General features: G+C 41.4%; 1 protein-coding gene across 1 annotated transcript; it reads right to left on the bottom strand.

Annotated features, from left to right (window-relative positions):
- Positions 1-1983: 1983 nt before the first annotated feature.
- LOC146978114 (uncharacterized) lies at positions 1984-17484 on the bottom strand. The gene is made up of 4 exons (XM_085790567.1): positions 16199-17484; positions 15527-15935; positions 9738-11092; positions 1984-2076 (listed from the first exon to the last, which is right to left on the bottom strand). Exons 1-4 carry the CDS (start codon positions 16700-16702, stop codon positions 1984-1986), a joined length of 2361 nt encoding a protein of 786 aa, XP_085646693.1. The 5' UTR covers positions 16703-17484.
- Positions 17485-23708: the final 6224 nt, after the last annotated feature.

Raw genomic sequence — 23708 nt, forward strand, 5'->3', positions numbered from 1 at the left:
TGATAAACCATCGTATTCAGTGTGGTGGGGGAAATGACAAAGGACAGGACAGGTCCTCCAGAGCCGTCACCAGCAGAGAAGGCACAGTTGACCCATTTTGCCACCTCCTCAGCCATTAATGTCCTCAAGTGTTTTAAATTATCACACTTGGCTTTATTTCCCAGCTGGAGAAACATGAAAGACTTGATGAGTGTTTCGTTCACACTGGTCACAACTTGCTCCTTTGATGGGAAAGCAGTTTCTAATCTAGCAGCTGTCCAAGATGCTTTTGAAAGACATAACATTAGCTCCAAAAGCAACTCTGCTATCACCATTTTTGTTTCACCATCAGCCAAACCTGATTCCAGCTTTAGCCACTTTTCTTTCGAAATCCGTGGGAAGAAAGAGTTGATAAGTTCACGAACATCTTCCTTGAGTGGTGACTTCTTTTCTTCAGCCATGGCAAATATTTCTGTATAGCCTAGTGAAGTTGATAAACTACTTTGCTAACATAAACTCCTTACGCAAAACTATGTGCACAGAGATGTGTAGGGATAAACTTGTAATGACTGTAGTCTGTGTATAATGAGATCTAACCTCACATCAAAGGACTTAAATGACGTCATTGGAATTGTGAAGTTGGAATTCACGTCATAAACTCTGACATCATGCAGTGATCACATGAGTCACATACCCTAGCAACCGTTGCTAGGCACAGCGGCGTCAACTGGCACGCTCTCGGATTGTTGCCGGAAGAGAACTCAAGCGGACAACAGAGCCCAGTGCCACGGTGCCACAACACCAACAACAAAACAGGTAATAAAACATCAAAATCGCTGACAGAATGATTAATTTCGACTACCACACGGAAAAGTTGATTGTGTGTCATTGAGGCCAAACCACGTTTACTTTATTTCGATGTAAAAAAAAACAAAAAAAAAACATGATGCGGTCAAGGAAAGATGTGTGAAAGACAATTTACGTAAGGATATATGATAATTGCTATTAGTTGGACGACAAATCCTGTTTTTGTGTGTGCAAACAAAGCAGAGGGAATTTTGTAATTTCTTATGCAGAAATGTACTGAGATCATATCAGATAAGAGGTGGGGCTGTGTGGCAGTGGAAGAGGACACAGACCATTAATAAATCTGATGGCCAGAGGGAAAAAAGGTGTGTGCATTTAAATAAAGAGACCTATGGTACGAAACGATTCTTGTGCATCAGAGCTATTTCACGACAATGAATCTGATAAAAACGGATTAAAAGAGTATAAATCTCTGTCAATCATTCAGTGATTCCCATGATTATGGATCATGTCACACACATAGGCTAAATCAGGAGCTCTGTTGTTGCTCCAGTAACAAAAACATAGGTCAGCATTTCTCCTCACCTTTCATAAGAGATGATCCGGTGTTTTATAATGTAAACACTCATTTATCACTTCCTCACCCTGTGTTATCATTTAGAAAAATGGACACCGGCTCTTCAGTCTGCAGGGCATCTTTTCCATTTCTTCATCAGTGAATCAGTGATCGATACAGCAGCCATCTAAGAGTTCAAGGTAAAACTACTTACTATATTCATACTTATTTCAAGTTATTAAGATTCAAATTCTTACATTAGTTTCAACATAAGTTATCTTGACCAATAATACCATGTTTTCACACTGAACTTTGCTCAAAAATATATTTATTTTGAATCAGTTCTGTACAGAGCAGGGTTTGACCAATGAGAGATCACATTAATCTAACAGGTTCCTTTATCAGTCCATGTGAATGTTTGTTAGAGAAAATACCCCCAAGAGTTTCAGAGTTAAACAGTGCACAAGAATGGACTGAACGTACAGATGGACAGCATGAATACATTATGTCTATGGCCTACTGTCATAAAAGAGGCATTAAAACAATGAGTTGTAAACACCCCAAACTTTACAATACAGTAACACCTCTGCTGGTTGTGGGATAATCTTTGCCTCTACAATCACAACCACATTCAAGATGTCCTAAGGAAAGGCATCCACCAGAGGGCCTTCATGAGCAATCAAGATCCCAACCTGTGCTCCTCTCACTATCATGTCAAAAGTTTCTCCATGAGCCTGAAAACATACAAAGACATACATGTTTTAAGTGAAAATTCTGAGTTTAAGCCTCACTGCCATTCTAATAAAAGGACAAAAGACATGACAATCAGAGGGCAATAGAGGGCAGTGTTGTACTTGCTGTAGGTAAAGAGCCTAATAAAGAAAAAAAATCATAAAATTTCTCATGAAGCCGTTTCTTTAAAATCGCAGAGATGGGAATTGTGGAGTCAGTCATCTCCATGCCATTAGTGCAGGTTGGTTTGAGATCAAGGTTTAGCAGAGTCAACTACGAGGGGAGGACATTATTAACATGAAAACATTTAAAAAACAGTTATTAACAAGGCTAAAACTGTCCAAAATGACCTTCAGTGAACTACAGTCTCTTTACATTACCACCAATAAGACATAAACTCATAACAGAGAGGGTGTAAAAGACAAAAATGGTCAAATTAATTAATTAAACAAATAATGTAAAATAAAAAAGTAATATAGGAAGGATGGAAAAAATATAGATAAAATAAATAGAAATAAAATTAGAAAAAAAGGATAAATAAAAGAGCAAAGAGCACACACATGCGTGAGCGCCAAATGACACATAAGCGCACCACACAACACTACTTTCAGTAATACATTCCGTAAATGACACGTTTGGGAACGTATCATGTCATTCGCACACGTATCATTGTGTCACTTGTACACAGTGAACATGAGCCCTCAGCCCTGAGTGACAGTACGTTTACTGAATTTACTGATGAATGGCACCTTCACTGAGTGTACGCCACAGACGCTCGCGAGCGACACCGCAGCACGTTCGCGAACAACACTGAGTGAACATGAGCCCTCAGCTCTGAGTGACAGTACGTTCAACGCAGTATGCACCGTAATGACTCGCAATGAGAGTCTCGGCCACCAGATTCACAAGTGATTCAGTGATTCACCGAATAATCATTTTCATTCGGACATAGGTGTTTACATGGTCTTTTTAAAGCAGAATTAATTTTTATTTGGAATTAAATTATTTTTATTCGGAATTATCTGCGACCGAATCACACCCGTGCTGATATACAGTACAACAGCATGACCTTGTGATATTGCTTTTATACAACAGTGCTACAAGCACATTTTATTATAGTTAACAGTAATAAGCTACAAGAGATTATGATTTGTTTGTTTATCATTTATTTGGCTCCGCCAACACAAATAGTACCGCAACTGGAAGGGAGACAAGGCTGTTGCCAGGCAACACATAGGCCCTGTCCCAATTCTCCCCCTAACCCTAAATATTTGCCCTAACCCTACATTTTGCGCGTTCACATGTAGGGGTAGGGTGTCCCATTACTCTAGGGAGCAAGGGGAAGTGCGATTTTGCCCTTAAAATCAGCCCTCAAAATGTATTGAGGTCCGATGCGGGCTTAAAACGAAGTGGAAAATGAAATTACCCGTTGTCACGCTCGATCGCCGTTTAGACAAATCTGAAATGCTTGAAGAAACATTACTATTTCTCTCTGTGTGTGTTTTGTGTCGCTATGTGTGGTATTTATTGGGGGAATCACGGTGTGGCGTCAGTGGCTGCAGCTGACAGGGACAGCTGACGGCGGCAGCAAAGCTAACGGTGGTAGCTAAGCTAACGGCGGCAGCAAAGCTAATGGTGGTAGCATCAGGGGTTCCAGGGTGCCATTCCGAAGGGCCGCCACTCCGAACGTTTACTTTAATTTGTGGGAATGCCGACCCTTAATTATTTATGGGAAAAGGGTGCCATTACGAACCTGAAAGAAAGGGTGCCATTCCGAACCTGAAAAAATGTTGAATGGTTTAAGGCACGGAGTAAACAAGCTCAATTGCGGTGGTAGCGTAGTCGTGAGAGCATCTGCTTTTGACGCGGTGGATCAGGGTTCGACTCCCGGGGGAGATACATATTAACTGCGATTTTATTGGCCTCTACCTAACCTTTTTACTAAACTTAACCAACTCCTTTCTACATTGCCTAAACCTAACCAAAGCACAGAGCAAGGACATTTATTTTCAGCAGGAGTGCCGCGGCTGCATCAGACCATGGATGTAATGCATCAGACTCGCACCTGGGTGAAACTTTGGAGGGGGAGGGGGAGGGGCCGGTCGGGCGCTGTCCCCGCGGCGCGTCGTGTCCATGTCAAGCCGGGCAGGAAGTCAAACCACGAGAGAATCCGGTCAATTTTCAAAATAAAACACATTCGGAACGGCGGCCCCTCGGGAAGTTCGAAATGACGGACCTTCGGGAATTTTCGGACTGGCAGACCGTCGGAATGGCGGTCCTTCGGAATGGCGGTCGCCCCCCAGCATCAGGACGTCAGCTGTTAAAACCCTCCCGTTGTCGGACACGACATGAAACTACTCCTGTTAGCTCAGTCATGTTGTAACTCAGATATCCGCTGGAGAAAATATTTTTTCACGGACCGTTTATTGATTCACTGAGTTATTAAAGTTAAGGTAGCTAACCGTTAGCCCCGCTAATCTCTGATAACAATGACTAATTACAAAAATTGTTTAGACTGAGATAAACAAACACAGCCAACGCAACAGGCAACACAACAGCGGAACCGCCGGCATTATTCATGAATGAAAATAGTAGCACGCTCCACCGGTATAATTGTAAACATGTGACGTATGTTATCACATTCACTACGTTCACTACACTAGTGGTGTCCCATTTCCATTGGGAAAGATTTTCTGCCGCTTTCCCTCAACGAGGGGAATTTACGGTTGAGGGCACTCAAAACCAAGTGGAAGATTTAAGGGGGAGAATTGGGACAGGGCCATAGACAATTCTTACTAGTGGCCCCTTTTCCACCGAGCTGGTTCCAGTGCTGGTTCGGAGCCAGTGCCTGATTAGCACCGGAGCAACAGGACCAGCATAAAGATATACAGAGATGTTATCGATACCGTATTAAGTTTATTTATCTGCTATGTAATCAATATAAAGACAGTTGAAGCTAAGTAGCTGAGCTACGTGGCTAACAACAGCTAACGCTCATATCAAAACACATTGTCGTCAAAACGTAGTTGCCACCGTGGCAAAGTCAATTGGATCGTGATGTGTCAATCAAGCAATCTCTCTCCCTCTCGCCCTCCTCTGCACATACCGCACTACTGCACAAGTCTTTACGTGCGTCCGCGTGAAAGACAACGCCAGTGATACAATAGACCACACTCCTGGTAGGTGGCAATGTAGCTCTAAGCTGGGTGCTGGATGGTTTATCATGATGTTAGGTGTTTTCTTTCACGTGAATGAGCCACTAGAAAAAGCTGGAGAAAAGTTTGCGCTGCTCTGCACTGACATGCGTCAGTATCGCAGAAAGCCACGTCGCTCACATTGGGATTACATTGGGGCGCGCCGCGAATGCGACACCTTTGCGGCTTCACCTTGATGTGAACCAAAGTAATAACATCTCTGTGTGAACTAGGGATGCAACGGTTCTCGGTAAAATACCGAACCGTTCGGTACGGCCTGCACGGTGCAATACGCTCTTGGACCGCGGTATTTCAGATTCTGCGTCCATCAGCTCTTCCTGCTTTACAGGCAGCTGTGCCATGTATGTGTGTGCCTGGCCGTTTAAGGCGAAAGCCCGCCCCCGCGAGTCGATGTCCAATCACTGTTGAGCCTCCACACACTCACAGTGACTCGCCCCCTGCAACTGAAAGTGCAGCAGCAGCTCCAATATAATACATCCATGAGCAGCTCACACCATAGACTGTAAAAAGAATGGACGTAGCGTCCGTGACGTCACCCATTGGTTTGGGGGAGTCTGTTTTGTGCCGCTTAATGAACTCATATGAGAATGGAGGTTTTAATTTTTTAGATTTCTCCACTCTTAATAACACATTCAAAATCAACTGGATCAAACAATTCATCAGAAACCCAACTTCAATCTGGAACTTCATTCCCAACTATATATTTTCCAAAGTCGGTGGCCTTAATTTTCTGTTACTTTGTACCTACAATATTGAAAAACTTCCCATAAAACTAGCCAACTTTCATAAACAGATACTTCTTTCCTGGTCTTTGATTTATAAACATAACTTCACCCCCCACAGATATTATATTTGGAATAACAGGGACATACAATATAAACACAAATCACTTTTTCTAGAGAACTGGTTCACCCATGGCATTATTCTGGTTAGTCAGCTTTTCAATTCTAACGGCACACTATTATCATATTATGTAATATTATATATTTTTAAATAAATATACACTTCCTATTCCTCCGAAAGAATATGCAATAGTATTTGATGCGATACCCTCTGGTGTGATTATGTTATTAAAAAATGTTTTGTTACCTGAGTCTGACCCCTTACCTCTGGAGCCTGTACAGACTGAAGTTGGTCGAATCTGCTTCTCAGCAAAAAACAACCGCACTGTACGTGCATTATTTCAAAAAGAAAACATCAGTACCCCCAATGTTGTCTCATACTGGAATAATTTATTCACAAACCTGATCTGGAAAAACATATGGTCCCTCCCCTACAAATATTTTATCACAAATAAAATCAAAGAAGTATCCCTTAAACTCATCCATCGTGTCTATCCCTCCAATGTATTTATGCAAAGATATAAAAAAGACATTAATGAACTCTGCTCATTCTGTAAACAGGCTCCAGAAGATTTTCAACATCTTTTCTGGTCATGTCCTCATCTGCAATCCTTTTGGAAAAATGTAACTACTTTTATCCCTCAACATTTCGACAAAAACTTTGCTCTGGATTTTCAAAATGTATTGTTTGGTTTCTTTTCAGTCACGGCTTCCCAATTAAACCAATATTATATAATCAATTTGATATTATTTTTAGCCAAAGCTCATATTCACAACCGCAAATTTACAAATCAAATACTTTGCACTCACCGTTTCAGAAACGAAATCAAACAATACATCAACCTAATTAGTCAATCTGAAAACAAGAAAGCCATAAAGACCATAGCACTATTCTCTCTGTTTCCACGTTTTTGAATAGACCTCTGTTTGCCTAATATGAAATGTACCTATCCCTTGTTTTCTCCTGCCTGTCATGATACTATGTAACTGAACCTGTTGACATTATTCCATTTTTATTTGTAACCCCCTCATCCCTCATTTCACAATGTACATCCCAACTAACTATTCTTCAATAAAAATAATTTAAAAAAAAAAATTAAAAAAAAAAAAAAAAAAAAATTGTGCCGCTACTACGGGGGTTTGAGCCGCGCCATGTTGGATTCTACTTGCCATATTTGGAGCGGTGCGGCCGCTGGCCGGCCGAGAATGTTGGTGCAGAGATCATTTCATGCTGTCGTAACCAGATGTAAAGATATGTATTATTGTATGTATATATGTATTATGTATTTGGACTCGTCAAAATTTATAAAACAATTATTTGTATACTATTTTAAAACATCAGTAAAACTAATACTTTTATTCTGCACCCCTCTAGACATTCTGTGGATGTATTATTTTTGAAAAGTTAATCGTTTTGATGAAAAAATTGTGGCTATAACCATTTAGTACAAGGGTACAACGGTTTGTTTTATTTTACAAATCATTTTAAAATTCAAAATACAAATTCAATTCACAACATACAGTAGACATGATCTTGTAAAAAGGGTAACCCCAGAAGTTATCTGTAGCTTATCAAAACAACAATACAGTATATTATGATATTAAGTAAGATTTGGGTTTTGACAAACTTTTACTATAAATATAAATAATTTGACACTTGTATTAGTCCACCCAGTATTATTGAAGTAAACAATATGAAACCTATAATATATCCATGGTTTTCACCCAGTCTGTCATGCATTCTTAAAACCTTTCCAGTTGTGTTGCTGCACCTGCGCCACATGTGCAGCAGATGGCAGTATTACCTTTTCAAAAATACCTGCAGTATCAGTATCATGTCTGTTCTCTAAATTAAAAGGATCAATGAGACAATAGAATTTATTATTATTATTTTATTTTTTATTTTGATGTTTAATGTTATTATAGATTGTGGGAGAAACCGGAGGACCCGGAGAAAACCCATTCCACTATAACACTCACAGTCAAAGGCTCATGGTGCACACTGGGAACTCACCTGGTAAAGTGTGTGTGTCCCAGGATGTTGTGTCACCTTAGAGCTGTGAGGTCAGAGTGTTAAAGGTGGCTTTTAAAACTCAAGTTCTCACCTACATCGATCAAAGGGGGGACTGCAGCGAGGACTATAACCTGTGCATACTGTATGGGGCGCCTGATCAACCCACTGCGCCACATGGCACCCCATACGACATTCTCTATTAACCTTTTTGAGTTGTTTTTTTTTTGTTTGTTTGTGTTTAATATAATTATAGATTGTGGGAGAAACCGGAGGACCCGGAGAAAACCCATTCCACCCGAAATCAATAAGTGTGTGAAGGTTGAGTCCTTGGTGCTGTGTGTCCCAGGATGATGTGTCACCTTACAGCACATTCACACCGGGTGTGAGCAAAATATTCGCCTCGCTCTACTCGCTCGAGGAATATTTGTTTTTACTTGCGGCATTCGCGCGAATATTTCCCTTGAGTTCAACATTTTGAACTTACGCGAACAGGTGAATTTCGTGTGTTTGCTTCGTTTGCGTCGCGTCATTCACACCATTCGCGTCGCCGGCACAAATTTGCATCCATTCGCGTCTTTACATTGACTTTGCATGTAATCTTATCGCACGAAAAATTTGCCTAAAACTTGAGTTTTAAAGCCGAATACTACTGTACATTCCCCCTATATGATCGCAACTGTATTTCTGCGTCTGAAGACATTGGTGATGGATCTGCCAACAGATGAGAAGAACCTGGATATGGCACCACCTTGTTTTGGTGGTGACAGGTGTTTATTGAATGAGGCAGTAAAAGATTTTTCAACTGTTGGTTCCTTCATTCTCATGGAGCACAGCAACCTCTCTGCACTTCCCCACTCCCTGCGCAAGTCTTTAAAAATGGCCTTTTGGAGGTCTGTTAAGGTTATTTTATTTTTCCCAAAACTAATGTCCTCCACCTCAGGCCACACTTGTGAAAACAGATGCTCCACCAGTTCTGTTTCGCTGTAACTGCACACCTTTGCTCTTTTCAATGTCGTTGTGACAAAGTGCTCCAGTATTATCCAGACGGCCTCTTTTTCATCTCCCTTTTCATCCTTTTCCACCTGAAACATTGTGGCAGACTCTGTGAATTTTTCCACAGGTGTTGCTTCAATGACTGTTGTCTGTAGAGGCTCTTCTCTCTCTAATATCTTGGGGTCCACAGAAACAGACATAGTGAATCTTTCCACAGGTGTTGTTTCCACAACTGTTATCTGTTGGGGCTCTTCACTCTCCGATATCTTTGGGTCCTCAGAAACAGACTTTGTGAATTTTTCCACAGGTGTTGCTTCAATTATTGTTATCTGTTGGGGCTCTTCACTCTCCGATATCTTTGGGTCCTCAGAAACAGACATAGTGAAATTTTCCACAGGTGTTGCTTCCACAACTGTTGTCTGTAGGGGTTCTTGTCTTTGCAATATCTTTGGGTCTTCAGAAACGGACTTTGTGAATTTTTCCACAGGTGTTGTTTTCACGACTGTTGTCTGCAGGGGATCTTCTCTCTCCAATATCTTGGGGTCCGCAGAAACAGACACTGTGTATGATTCCACATGTGTTGCTTCCACAGCCGTTACCTGTTGGGGCTCTTCTCTCTCCAATATCTTGGGGTCCGCAGAAACAGACACTGTGAATTCTTCCGCAGGTGTTGCTTCAGTTATTGTTATCTGTTGGGAGTCTTCTCTCTCCAAAATCTTGGGGTCCTCAGAAACAGACTTTGTGAATTTCTCCACAGGTGATGCTTCCACAGCTGTTATCTGTTGGGGCTCTTCTCTCTCCAATATCGTGGGGTCTGCAGAAACAGACACTGTGGATGATTCCGCACGTGTTGCTTCCACAGCCGCTACCTGTTGGGGCTCTTCTCTCTCCAATACTGTGTATGTTTTCGCAGGTGATGCTTCCACAGCTGGTATCTGTTGTTGGGGCTCTTCTCTCTCCAATATCTGGGGGTCCGCATTAACAGACACTGTGTATGTTTCCGCAGGTGTTGCATCCACAGGACGCTTCTGTAGGGACGCCCATCTTTGCTTCATTGAGATTTTTTGCTTGGTTAGACTTTCCAATGCCAATACTCTGTTGGTGTGAGAGCTGGCTTGTGTGCGAAGCCACCAGTCCATCAGTCCCAGGCAACACATAATTCTGTTCCATATTTGAGTAAAGTTATAGATATGTGTCTCAGGAAGAAGCGATGTCATATTCACTTCGTGACCAGTGGTGTGGCTGTAGAGAAGGTCATAAAGTCCTTCTTGGAATTCAGTCGCTTTTCCACTGGTAATCTGCTTCAATTGCTGAAACAGGTTGAGCTCATTTAAACTATTGTCACCAGTCATCATTGGCAACAGAGAATCAACAGCAGACGAGAGCACTCGCATCGAGTCAGTGGTTGAAACTTTGCCTGGGTTAAATATGGCCTCCAGTTTTTCCGCGGCGTGATGTATTGCGTGTTTGACAAACTGGTGGGCAAAAGTGGCCGTTATGCTGCTTGATAATTGCATCTTTTGGGCTCTTATGAGATTCTGACATGTTAAGGCCTCAAGTTCAATCATTGATGTAGCAATATCCTCTGAAGCCGTGTTCAAATCCCAAAAACGATCAACTCCTAGCATCTTCTTCTTTATGGATGGCATACATGTCAGAAGAGGTTCGGTGAATTTTTTTGCCTCCTTTTGCATTATATTTTGGAGCCTCTCTTTGAGCTCCAGCTCCATTAATCGGATGTCTGGTTGATCCTGTTGCTTGAGTTCTTCTTTGGCCTCGCTTGGTTTCTGCCAGTGTGTCAGAGATGGAAGGAACATGTCTATAATCTTGTTCTTCAGCGCGAATATAACTCTGCAGACACGGAATACCATAGCATCCAGTACGGTGGGGGAAATGAGACAGCGCAGAAGGGGTCCAGAGCCGTCACTAGCAGCTAAGGCGGCGTCGACGTTTTCTTCAAGCACATCAGCCAGTAATTTCCTCAAGTGTTTTAAATGATTACAATTGGCCTGATCTCCCAGCTGAAGAAACTTGAAGGCCTTGGTGAGTGTTTGGTCCACACTGATCACAACTTCCTTCTCTGAAGGGGAAGCAGTTTCAGTCCTAGCAGCCTTCCAAGCTGGTTTTGAAAGACATAATATTAGCTCCAAGATCAGGTCTGCTATCACCACTTTTGATTCATCATCAGTGAAACCTGATTGTAACTTGAGCCACTGTTCTTTTGAAATCCTTGGGAAGAAAGAGTTGATAATTTCACAAACATCTTCCTGGAGTGGTGACTTTTCTTCAGCCATGGTGAATATTTCTGTGGTTAAGTCGATAAACTCCACTGCTAATGCAATTAAACTCCTTACACAAAACTATGTGCACAGAAATGTGTAGGGATTAACTTGCAGAGTAGAGAAGACAGTAGAGTAAAACATTATTCATCCCCGCAAGGAAATTCAAATGTCAGGAAGCTCATGACAAAAAACAGACTTCCAATTACTCAAAATGAGCGCGAACTAACACAGAGCATAGACAGCACAAGGACATACCATAAAATAAGTTAAAATAAAATAAAGTGCAAATGTGGAGTTTAAAATTAACTAAAATTTTAAAAACGCAGTCACAATTGCTGTGTGTGTGTCCTACTGTACATGTGCATGTGTGTGCCCAAGTAGTCTGAGATCATACCTCACATCAAAGGACTTAAATGACGTCATTGAAATTTTGAAGTTGGAATTTACGTCATAAACTCCGTCATAATTCAGATCACGGCCTATCCTAGCAACCGTTGCTAGGCAGTAGCGGCGTCCTTTGGCAAGCTTCCGGATTGTTGCCGGAAGTGAACTCAAGCGGACAAGTAGAGAGATCCATGAATGTACAGTATTACTATAATATTATACGTCCACAGAGAGATGCTGCGCCACAGCAACAACGAATTAACTTTATTTATAATACGGGTGATTTTTATTGGGCGATAAATCATCCTTTTTCTTTTCTTTTTTTACATTTTTACGTTAGCAGCCAAATGTCTCGGTTTGTTTATCTGCCCTCGGAGCTTCGTGTTTTCACCCTTGCCTCCTGCACCGTAAGTTCACCGTATTTGACATCAGTTAACTGTCGAGCTTGTTTGACAGACTTTATTTTCATACATATAGAGGTTCCGAATTAAACTTTGTCAACTGTGTTTATGCCATGTTTGTGCAGAATGCTAACGTTAGCTAAAGATAACCGCCGCCGTCATATAGCCTACTGTAAAAATACACATCGAGTTTCAGTCACGAGTGGTGAGATCCTCCGCCACCTCTTCCTCCTCCTCCTCCTCCTCCCTAACTGTGAGCTCAATGTTAAAAAAAATATATGATATCCAACTTTACGCATTAAGACTTGCTTATCCTCGCCTTTGGTGTACATTTTAATGTTCATTAGCTTTTCTTTTATGTTTATTCTTGTGTCTTTTTTTGGCTGTAAATATACACTCAGCAGCCACTTCATTAGGAACACCTGTTCAACTGCAAATATCTCATGGAAACTTAAAGTCAAGGCCACTCGAGTTCTAACTGAGCATCAGAAATGGATAAAGAAACGTGACTTTGAACATGCCGTGGAGTGTTTCAGAAACTGCTGAACCACTGAGATCTTCCACTGGAAGATGTTGCTGGTCGTGTCCGTCCCTTTATGACCACAGTGGACCATCAGGATGACGGACAATGTCACATCATCTGCAGTCTAATCTACGGCGGCTCCAACCTGGTACTAGCACGGTGTTCCTAATAAAGTGTCCAGTGGGTGTAGAAAGTATTACAGTGTCCCCTCCCTCGTGTGTAAGCCAAAACTATAAACTGAATTATGAAACTTGAAAGAGGAAGAAAATGCACTATAAACGCTGTCAAATATTTGTAAATAGGCCTGTGTCAGGATTTTGAATAAAACTATTTAAAATATTTTATGAATTTGAACACAAATGCATTTTTTTTTTGTGCCACCATACAATAGACTCTTTACACATGTTGTGTTGTTTTGTGATATGTTTCAGTTCAACAGCATAAGAGATACAGTGTGTAAGTATATCGGCCACATGGGGTCAGTCACCGTCGGATAAACCCACAGATGAAGTGTTAGGGAAGTGAAAGTTTGAAAAGTTTTTACACAAACTGGCCCATTTCAGAATAAAGTGTCTTGGGTCATATATTGACATTCAGAGTCAGAATCAGTTTATTGTCAAGACAGTTTTTGTATACAAGGTATACAGTATACAGTATACAGTAACTGTATACAGTTTGTTTTGGTGCAACAAATAATAAATATTGTGAAGAAAAATAAAGCAAAAGAAATTCAGCAAATTTCTTTTTTCAGTGTGAGTGTGAAAAATATTAGAGAGGAAATAAATAATACTACTTGGTGTAAGTCATGTTACTGTCTATTGTTGCATCCTGTCTTATCACCATGATCATCATCATAATACATATTTTGTATTAAAGATATTTTGTATTAAAGATCTGAATCTGGAAATGACCCAGACGGGTCGATGCCTCAGGGAGGAAAATACTTCTTTATTCAGTCAGGGTGAGAACTGACTGGATCAGCAGCCAGTCATACCTCTGCACAACACTGGAGGGCGCTGTGACCACAGTCAGGACAAAGGACAAGCAGCTGAACACACGTACCGGCTCTGATCCAAGGTTTATTTACTGTAATCATTATTTCCTTAACACATTTCATGCATGAAGTCATCATAGGTGACTCTATCACTATATGAGTCCAACAGCAACTTCACTGATGATATTGTTCTGCATCTGTCCAGTTGTAACATGCAGACGTCTGCAGGAGCTGTAACCGCCTGAGGTTTTTTGTCTTTCACTGTTTTCATGCATGTGCAGCAGTTTGTTTTCTTGACTTTATTCCAAATCAAGATGTATTGAGAAATAAATCATACAACCTCTGCAGAAGTTGTATGAGTTTTTGTTTTGTTTAGTAAAATATATGCCTACATCAATATTTTGCAGATGTGAATGAGAGAAAAAAAACAGAGCACTGTAGGAAAAGTCATTTAAATTATACTAAGAACTTTATTTATATAGCATCTTTACTGTAAAAACAGGATAGAGGAGAGGAGAGGAGAGACATCATAACAACATCCTCTGCCCTTAGACCCTCACATCGACTGAGGAAAAACTCCATGGAAAACCCTTTTAACAGGGAGAAATTGGAGAAACCTCAGGGTGAGCAACAGAGGAGGGATCCCTCACCCAGGACGGGCAGACGTGCAATAGACGTTGTTACAGACAAGAAAACAGAGAAGAGAAGAGAAGAGAAGACAACAGGAGAGGGGAGAGGAGAGGAGAAGAGAAGAGAACAGGAGAGGAGGGAGGAGAGGATAGGAGTTTTTTTTTTTTAATGTTAAATCTTATGATTAATTGTGGGAAAACCGGAGGACCCGGAGAAAACCCTTTCCACCCGAAATCAATAACACTCACAGTCGAAGGCTCGTGGGGCACACTGGGAACTCACTGGTAAAGTGTGTGTGTCCCAGGATGATGTGTCACCTTAGAGCTGTGAGGTCAAAGTGTTAAAGGTGGCGTTTAAAACTCAAGTTCTCACCCATATCGGTCAAAGGAGGGAGGATGCGATAACCTGGATGTTAGGCAAGACTTGAGTTTTATTGTATTCAGCTTGAAGGACAAAATCCTTCAAGCTGAGTACGTCATTCCCCCTATATGACCCCAACTACATTTCTGCGTTTGACAGCGTTGGTGATGGATCTGCCAACAGATGAGAAGAACCTGGATACGGCACCGCCTTGTTTTGGTTGTGACAGGTGTTTTTTAAACGAGGCAGCAAAAGATTTTTCAACTGCTGGTTCCTTAATTCTGATTGAGGACAGCAACCGCTCTGCACTTCCCCACTCCCTGCGCAAGTCTTTAAAAATGGCCTTTTGCAGGTTTGTTGTGAAGGTTATTCTGGTGTTACCAAAATCAACACCCTCAACCTCAGGCCACACTTGTGCAAACAGATGCTCCACTAGGTCTGTTTCGGTGTAACTGCACACCTTTGCTTTTTTCAATGTCGTTGTGATGAAGTTCGCCACAAGTATCCAGATGGCCTCTTTATCGTCACTCGTTTTATACTTTTTTACCTGAAACATTGTGGCAGGCTCTGTGAATTGTTCCAGAGGTGTTGCTTCAACGACTGTTATTTGTAGGAGTTCTTCTTTCTCAAATATCTTGGTGTCATCAGAAACAGACATAGTGAATTGTTCTCTAGGGTTAGCTTCAACGACTGTTATCTGTAGGGGTTCTTCTCTCTCAAATATGTCGGGGTCTTCAGAAAAAGACTTTGTAGATTTGTCCATAGGTGGTGCTTCAACGACTGTTATCTGTAGAGGTTCCTCTCTCTTCAATACCTTTGGGTCTGCAGAAGCAGACTTTGTGGATGTTTCCACTGGTGGGAGCTGTAGGGATGGCCATCTTGGTGATACCTTTGGTTCTGCAGAAGCAGACCTTGTGAATGTTTCCACAGGTGGTGCTTCTGGAGGTGTTAGCTGTAGGGACGGCCATCTTGGCAATACCTTTGGTTCTGCAGAAGCAAGCTTTGTGGATGTTTCCACAGGTGGTGCTTCTGGAGGTGTCAGATGTAGGGACGGCCATCTTGGCAATACCTTTGGTTCTGCAGAAGCAAGCTTTGTGGATGTTTCCACAGGTGGTGCTTCTGGAGGTGTCAGATGTAGGGACGGCCATCTTGGCAATACCTTTGGTTCTGCAGAAGCAAACTCTGTGGATGTTTCCACTGGTGGGAGCTGTAGGGATGGCCATCTTTGCAATACATTTGGGTCTACAGAAGCAGACCTTGTGAGTTGTTCCACCGGTGGAAGCTGTATGGATGGAAATCTTTGCAATCTGTTTTGGTCCGCAGAAGCAGGCCTTGTGACGTTTGCCACAGGTGCTGTCTTCTGTGGGGTCGTTCGCTTGGCTTGACTTTCCAATGTCTTAGGGTTCTGTGAAGCTTGCAATACTCTGCCGGTGTAAGCGCTGGCTTGTGTGTTAAGCCACCAGCTCATTAATCCCATGCAACACACCACTTTGTTCCGTATTTCAGTAAACTCAGTGGGATGTGACTCAGGAACAGGCTGATTCATCTTTAGTTTCTGATCAGTGATGTGGCCATAAAGAAGTTTACTAAGTCCGCGTTGGAATTTGAAAATTTTTCCACTTGCAAGGTGCTTCAATCGCCAAAACAGGTTGAGGTCATTTAAACTATTGCCACCAGTCGCCAGTAGAAGCAGAGAATCAACACCAGACGAGAGCACTCGCATCGAGTCAGTGGTTGGAACTTTGTCTGGGTTAAATCTGGCCTCCAGTTTTTCCGCGGTGTGATGTATTGCGTGTTTGACAAACTGGTGGGCAAAAGTGGCCGTTATGCTGCTCATTATTTGCATATTTTGGGTTCTTATGAGTTTCCTAAAATGTTTTCTAGGTGTTAAGGCCTCAAGTTCAATCATTGATGTGGCAATGTCCTCTGAAGCCGTGCTCAAATCCCAAAGACTTTCAGCTCCTAGCATGTTAGTCTTTATGGATGGCATACATTTCAGAAGAGGTTCTGTGATTTTTTTTTGCCTCCTTTTCCATTATATTTTGGAGCCTATCTCTGAGCTGCAGCTCCATTAATCCTTTGTCTGGTTGATCCTGTTGCTTGAGTTCTTCTTTGGCCTCGCTTGTTTTCTGCCAGTGTGTCAGAGGTGGAAGGAACATGTCTATAACCCGGTCCTTGAGCACAAATATAATTTTGCGGACATGATAAACCATCGTATTCAGTGTGGTGGGGGAAATGACAAAGGACAGAACAGGTCCTCCAGAGCCGTCACCAGCAGAGAAGGCACAGTTGACCCATTTTGCCACCTCCTCAGCCATTAATGTCCTCAAGTGTTTTAAATTATCACACTTGACTTTATTTCCCAGCTGGAGAAACATGAAAGACTTGATGAGTGTTTCGTTCACACTGGTCACAACTTGCTCCTTTGATGGGAAAGCAGTTTCTAATCTAGCAGCTGTCCAAGATGCTTTTGAAAGACATAACATTAGCTCCAAAAGCAGCTCTGCTATCACCATTTTTGTTTCACCATCAGCCAAACCCGATTCCAGCTTTAGCCACTTTTCTTTCGAAATCCTTGGGAAGAAAGAGTTGATAAGTTCACGAACATCTTCCTTGAGTGGTGACTTCTTTTCTTCAGCCATGGCAAATATTTCTGTATAGCCTAGTGAAGTTGATAAACTACTTTGCTAACATAAACTCCTTACGCAAAACTATGTGCACAGAGATGTGTAGGGATAAACTTGCAATGACTGTAGTCTGTGTATAATGAGATCTAACCTCACATCAAAGGACTTAAATGACGTCATTGGAATTGTGAAGTTGGAATTCACGTCATAAACTCTGACATCATGCAGTGATCACATGAGTCACATACCCTAGCAACCGTTGCTAGGCACAGCGGCGTCCATTGGCACGCTCTCGGATTGTTGCCGGAAGTGAACTCAAGCGGACAACAGAGCCCAGTGCCACGGTGCCACAACACCAACAACAAAACAGGTAATAAAACATCAAAATCGCTGACAGAATGGTTAATTTCGACTACCACACGGAAGAGCTGATCGTGTGTCATTGAGGCCAAGCGTCGTTAAATCACGTTTACTTTATTTCGATGTAAAAAAAAAACAAAAAAAAAAACATGATGCGGTCAAGGAAAGATGTGTGAAAGACAATTTACGTAAGGATATATGATAATTGCTAATAGTTGGACGACAAATCCTGTTTTTGTGTGTGCAAACAAAGCAGAGGGGATTTAAATTACAAGAATTTTGTCATTTCTTATGCAGAAATGTACTGAGATCATATCAGATCAGAGGTGGGGCTGTGTGGCAGTGGAAGAGGACACAGTACTAAATCTGATGGCCAGAGGAAAAAAGGTTGTGTGCGTTTAAATAAAGAGACCTATAGGTAGGAAACGATTCTTGTGCATCAGAGCAGGCTATTTCATGACAATGAATCTGATAAAAACGGATTAAAAGAGTATACATCTCTGTCAATCATTCAGTGATTCCCATGATTATGGATCATGTCACACACATTAATCAGGAGCTCTGTTGTTGCTCCAGTAACAAAAACATAGGTCAGCATTTCTCCTCACCTTTCATAAGAGATGATCCGGTGTTTTATAGCCTAATGTAAACACTCATTTATCACTTCCTCACCCTGTGTTATCTTTTAGAAAAATGGACACCGGCTCTTCAATCTACAGGGCATCTTTTCCATTTCTTCATCAGTGAATCAGTGATCGATACAGCTGCCATCTAAGAGTTCAAGGTAAAACTACTTACTATATTCATACTTATTTCAAGTTATTAAGATTCAAATTCTTACATTAGTTTCAACATAAGTTATATTGACCAATAATACCATGTTTTCACACTGAACTTTGCTCAAAAATATATTTATTTTGAATCAGTTCTGTACAGAGCAGGGTTTGACCAATGAGAGATCACATTAATCTAACAGGTTCCTTTATCAGTCCATGTGAATGTTTGTTAGAGAAAATACCCCCAAGAGTTTCAGAGTTAAACAGTGCACAAGAATGGACTGAACATACAGATGGACAGCATGAATACATTATGAGTACTGTCATAAAAGAGGCATTAAAACAATGAGTTGTAAACACCCCAAACTTTAACACCTCTGCTGGTTGTGGGATAATCTTTGCCTCTACAATCACAACCACATTCAAGATGTCCTAAGGAAAGGCATCCACCAGAGGGCCTTCATGAGCAATCAAGATCCCAACCTGCGCTCCTCTCACTATCATGTCAAGGGTTTCTCCATGAGCCTGAAAACATACAAAGACATAGTACATGTTTTAAGAGACAATTCTGAGTTTAAACCTCACTGCCATTCTAATAAAAGGACAAAAGACATGACAATCAGAGGGCAATAGAGGGCAGTGTTGTACTTGCTGTAGGTAAAGAGCCTAATAATAGCCTTGGTTTTAAGGTCCTTTTAATGGTTTTTAAATGTCTTAGGGGTCTTGGACCTTCTTATCTTTCAGAATTGCTTTTACCATACGAACCCTTGCGTACCCTGAGATCCTCCGGCATTGGCCTTTTGATAATCCCTAAAGCTAGAACACAAACGGTGAGGCAGCTTTCCAGCACTATGGCCCCCGTCTGTGGAATAGCCTTCCGGAGGACCTGAGGGCCGCAGAGAATGTTAATATTTTTAAAAGCAGGGTCAAGACCCACCTATTTAATTTAGCTCATTTTTATTTTCTTTTATGAGTTCATTCATTTTTAGCTATTTTTTATTAGTAGTATTTTATTTTATTTTATTATTTTTATTTTTATTATTTTTTACTTTTTACTTTCTCTTATTATCTTAATTTTTAATTTTTATGTTCTTAGTCTGTGTAGTGGTTTTATGTTTTATTTCATGTCTCCAGTGTTTCCTCGGTGGGGGCCGTCTGTGCTGGGGGCTGTGATCGGCTCTCGCTGGGATGTCTCTGACTTGTGGTGCACATCTGCTCGGCCCGGTGGGGATCTATGGCAGTGCTTCACTGCTGTGGGCCCCCTCACTGGCCTGTAGCATGATGGGTGCCTGGGTGGAGGCATCCTGGCCTTGTTCCGTGACCAGCACCCAGTACAGACGGCCTGGTGTTTCCTGACCTGGCGCCTCTATATTCAGCCACATGTTTCACGTTTCTTAGATCTTGCTTCGTGTGTGTGTGCGTGTGTGTGTGTGTGTGTGTGTGTGTGTGTGTGCGTGTGTGTGTGCCTGCGTGCATTTGCATGTGCTTGTGTGTGTATGTGTGTGCGTGCATATGGGTGGGGTTTTTATGGGCTGGGGGCGGATTTTAAACATGTAAAGCACTTTGTGCTACATTTTTTATGTATGAAAAGTGCTCTATAAATAAAGTTTATTATTATATTATTATTAATAAAGAAATAAAATCATAACATTTCTCATGAAGCCGTTTCTTTAAAATCGCAGAGATGGGAATTGTGGAGTCAGTCATCTCCATGCCATTAGTGCAGGTTGGTTTGAGATCAAGGTTGAGCAGAGTCAACTACGAGGGGAGGACATTATTAACATGAAAACATTTAAAAAACAGTTATTAACAAGGCTAAAACTGTCCAAAATGTCCTTCAGTGAACTACAGTCTCTTTACATTACCACCAATAAGACATAAACTCATAACAGAGAGGGTGTAAAAGACAAAAATGGTCAAATTAATTAATTAGACAAATAACGTAAAATAAAACAGTAATATAGAAAGGATGGAAAAAATATAGATAAAATAAATAGAAATAAAATTAGAAAAAAAGGAGAGATAAATAAAAGAGCAAAGAGCACAGACATGCGTGAGCGCCAAATGACACATAAGCGCACCACACAACACTACTTTCAGTAATACATTCCGTAAATGACACGTTTGGGAACGTATCATGTCATTCGCACACGTATCATTGTGTCACTTGTACACAGTGAACATGAGCCCTCAGCCCTGAGTGACAGTACGTTTACTGAATTTACTGATGAATGGCACCTTAACTGAGTGTACTCCACAGACGCTCGCAAGCGACACCGCAGCACGTTCGCGAACAACACTGAGTGAACGTGAGCCCTCAGCTCTGAGTGACAGTACGTCGCAGTATGCACCGTAATGACTCGCAATGAGAGTCTCGGCCACCAGATTCACAAGTGATTCAGTGATTCACCGAATAATCATTTTCATTCGGACTTAGGTGTTTACATGGTCTTTTTAAAGCAGAATTAATTTTTATTTGGAATTAAATTATTTTTATTCGGAATTATCTGTGACTGAATCACACCCGTGCTGATAGTACAACGGCATGACCTTGAGTGTGATATTGCTTTTATACAACAGTGCTACAAGCACATTTTATCAGTTAACAGTAATAAGCTAGGCTACAAGAGATTATGATTTGTTTGTTTATCATTTATTTGGCTCCGCCAACGTTTTTGGCGTCAAGTCGGACTTCTGTCCTTATAGTACTGCAACTGGAAGGGAGACAAGGCTGTTGCCAGGCAACACAAACATTTCTTACTAGTGGCCCCTTTTCCACCGAGCTGGTTCCAGTGCTGGTTCGGAGCCAGTGCCTGATTAGCACCGGAGCAACAGGACCAGCATAAAGATATACAGAGACGTTATCGATACCGTATTAAGTTTATTTATCTGCTATGTAATCAATATAAAGACAGTTAAGCTAAGTAGCTGAGCTACGTGGCTAACAACAGCTAACGCTCATATCAAAACACATTGCCGTCAAAACGTAGTTGCCACCGTGGCAAAGTCAATTGGACCGTGATGTGTCAATCAAGCAATCTCTCTCCCTCTCGCCCTCCTCTGCACATACCGCACTACTACACAAGTCTTTACGTGCGTCCGCGTGAAAGACAACGCCAGTGATACAATAGACCACACTCCTGGTAGGTGGCAATGCAGCTCTAAGCTGGGTGCTGGATGGTTTATCATGATGTTAGGTGTTTTCTTTCACGTGAATGAGCCACTAGAAAAAGCTGGAGAAAAGTTTGCGCTGCTGTGCACTGACATGCGTCAGTATCGCAGAAAGCCACGTCGCTCACATTGGGATTACATTGGGGCGCGCCGCGAATGCGACACCTTTGCAGCTTCACCTTGATGTGAACCAAAGTAATAACATCTCTGTGTGAACCATAGACTGTAAAAATAATGGATGTAGCACCCATGACGTCACCCATTAGTTTTGGGGAGTCTGTTTTGTGCTCCAACTACAGGGATTTGAACTGCGCTATCTTGGATTTTGGTGGGAGTGTACTTTCCATATTTGGAGAGGTGCGGCAGTTTGCCGGCCGAGAACCCGCCCACTGAACTCAAAGCAACCAATTAACGGCTGGTAACTGTCTGCGAACCTGTCACTCAACATAACCACCCCCCCATTTATGAAGCCTAACACTAAAACGGTTGTGGTACAAAAAAATTCAGCCCTCCCACAGTGTTCACGGAGGTGGAAACTATCGGTAAAGACCAAAAAAATAAAAGGTATCAGGCTGTATGTTTTTTTAAGCTGTAAAGTCGGCTATTTTAACATGGGGGTCAATGGAGAGTTGCTCACTTCCGGTACAGGCCCCCAGAGGCTGGACGGGAACTGCAGCTTTTTGAACGCAGAAGTGGTCTTAACTTGTAGAACCCGCAACTACCCCCTTGGTGTGAACCCTACGTGAATTTCCTTTAACTGTATTTTCAAATGTGGCCTGAACTACGGTAAACGTTTTTCCAGGATCTCCAACCCTACCTTTAGTGACAACAATAAAGTAATATTTTCTTCAATTGTACTGGTTGCCAGCCTAGTAGCTAAAGCTAAAGCTAAGCTAACGCTAACCGTATTTAATGAGAACCAGCTCTGGTGTTGACAGCGGACTGGAAACACATCTGAATCATTTCACACCAAGCTCACCTGCAGACAAACCTAACAAACCCACAGCATCACACTTGCACCGGAAACGTTACAGTACCAGTTGACCGTTAGTCAGCATTAGCATTAGCACATTGCCATTTTCTCCACAGAGCTATCATGATCTGGCCCCTGAGCTCCGCCTCACGTTGGTGCAGAGATCATTTCATGCTGTCGTAACCAGATGTAAAGATGTATTATTGTATGTATATATGTATTATGTATTTGGACTCGTCAAAATTTATAAAACAATTATTTGTATACTATTTAAAAACATCAGTAAAACTAATACTTTTATTCTGCACCCCTCTAGACATTCTGTGGATGTATTATTTTTGAAAAGTTAATCGTTTTGATGAAAAAATTGTGGCTATAACCTTTTAGTACAAGGGTACAACAGTTTGTTTTATTTTACAAATCATTTTAAAATTCAAAATACAAATTCAATTCACAACATACAGTAGACATGATCTTGTAAAAAGGGTAACCCCAGAAGTTATCTGTAGCTTATCAAAACAACACTACAGTATATTATGATATTAAGTAAGATTTTGGTTTTGACAAACTTTTACTATAAATATAAATAATAATTTGACACTTGTATTAGTCCACCCAGTATTATTTAAGTAAACAATATGAAACCTATAATATATCCATGGTTTTCACCCAGTCTGTCATGCATTCTTTAAACCTTTGCAGTTGTGTTGCTGCACCTGCGCCACATGTGCAGCAGATGGCAGTATTACCTTTTCAAAAATACCTGCAGTATCAGTATCATGTCTGTTCTCTAAATTAAAAGGATCAATGAGACAATAGAATTTATTATTATTATTTTATTTTTTATTTTGATGTTTAATGTTATTATAGATTGTGGGAGAAACCGGAGGACCCGGAGAAAACCCATTCCACTATAACACTCACAGTCAAAGGCTCATGGGGCACACTGGGAACTCACCTGGTAAAGTGTGTGTGTCCCAGGATGTTGTGTCACCTTAGAGCTGTGAGGTCATAGTGTTAAAGGTGGCTTTTAAAACTCAAGTTCTCACCTACATCGATCAAAGGGGGGACTGCAGCGAGGACTATAAC

Source organism: Trachurus japonicus, chromosome 11, assembly GCF_045865225.1.
Source record: "Trachurus japonicus isolate A0001 chromosome 11, Traja_1.0".
Classification (NCBI taxonomy): Eukaryota; Metazoa; Chordata; class Actinopteri; order Carangiformes; family Carangidae; genus Trachurus; species Trachurus japonicus.

Excerpts from the sequence above, each read along its gene's own strand:
- LOC146978114 (XM_085790567.1), bottom strand. The coding sequence starts at position 16,702 with ATGCCATCCATAAAGACTAACATGCTAGGAGCTGAAAGTCTTTGGGAT. Across the intron at positions 15,936-16,198 it reads CTGAAATACGGAACAAAGTG|ATGGCCATCCCTACAGCTCC; the intron begins GTGTGTTGCATG and ends TGTATTGCAAAG. Across the intron at positions 11,093-15,526 it reads CTGCTTCTGCAGACCCAAAG|AAAACGTCGACGCCGCCTTA; the intron begins GTATTGAAGAGA and ends ATGTGCTTGAAG.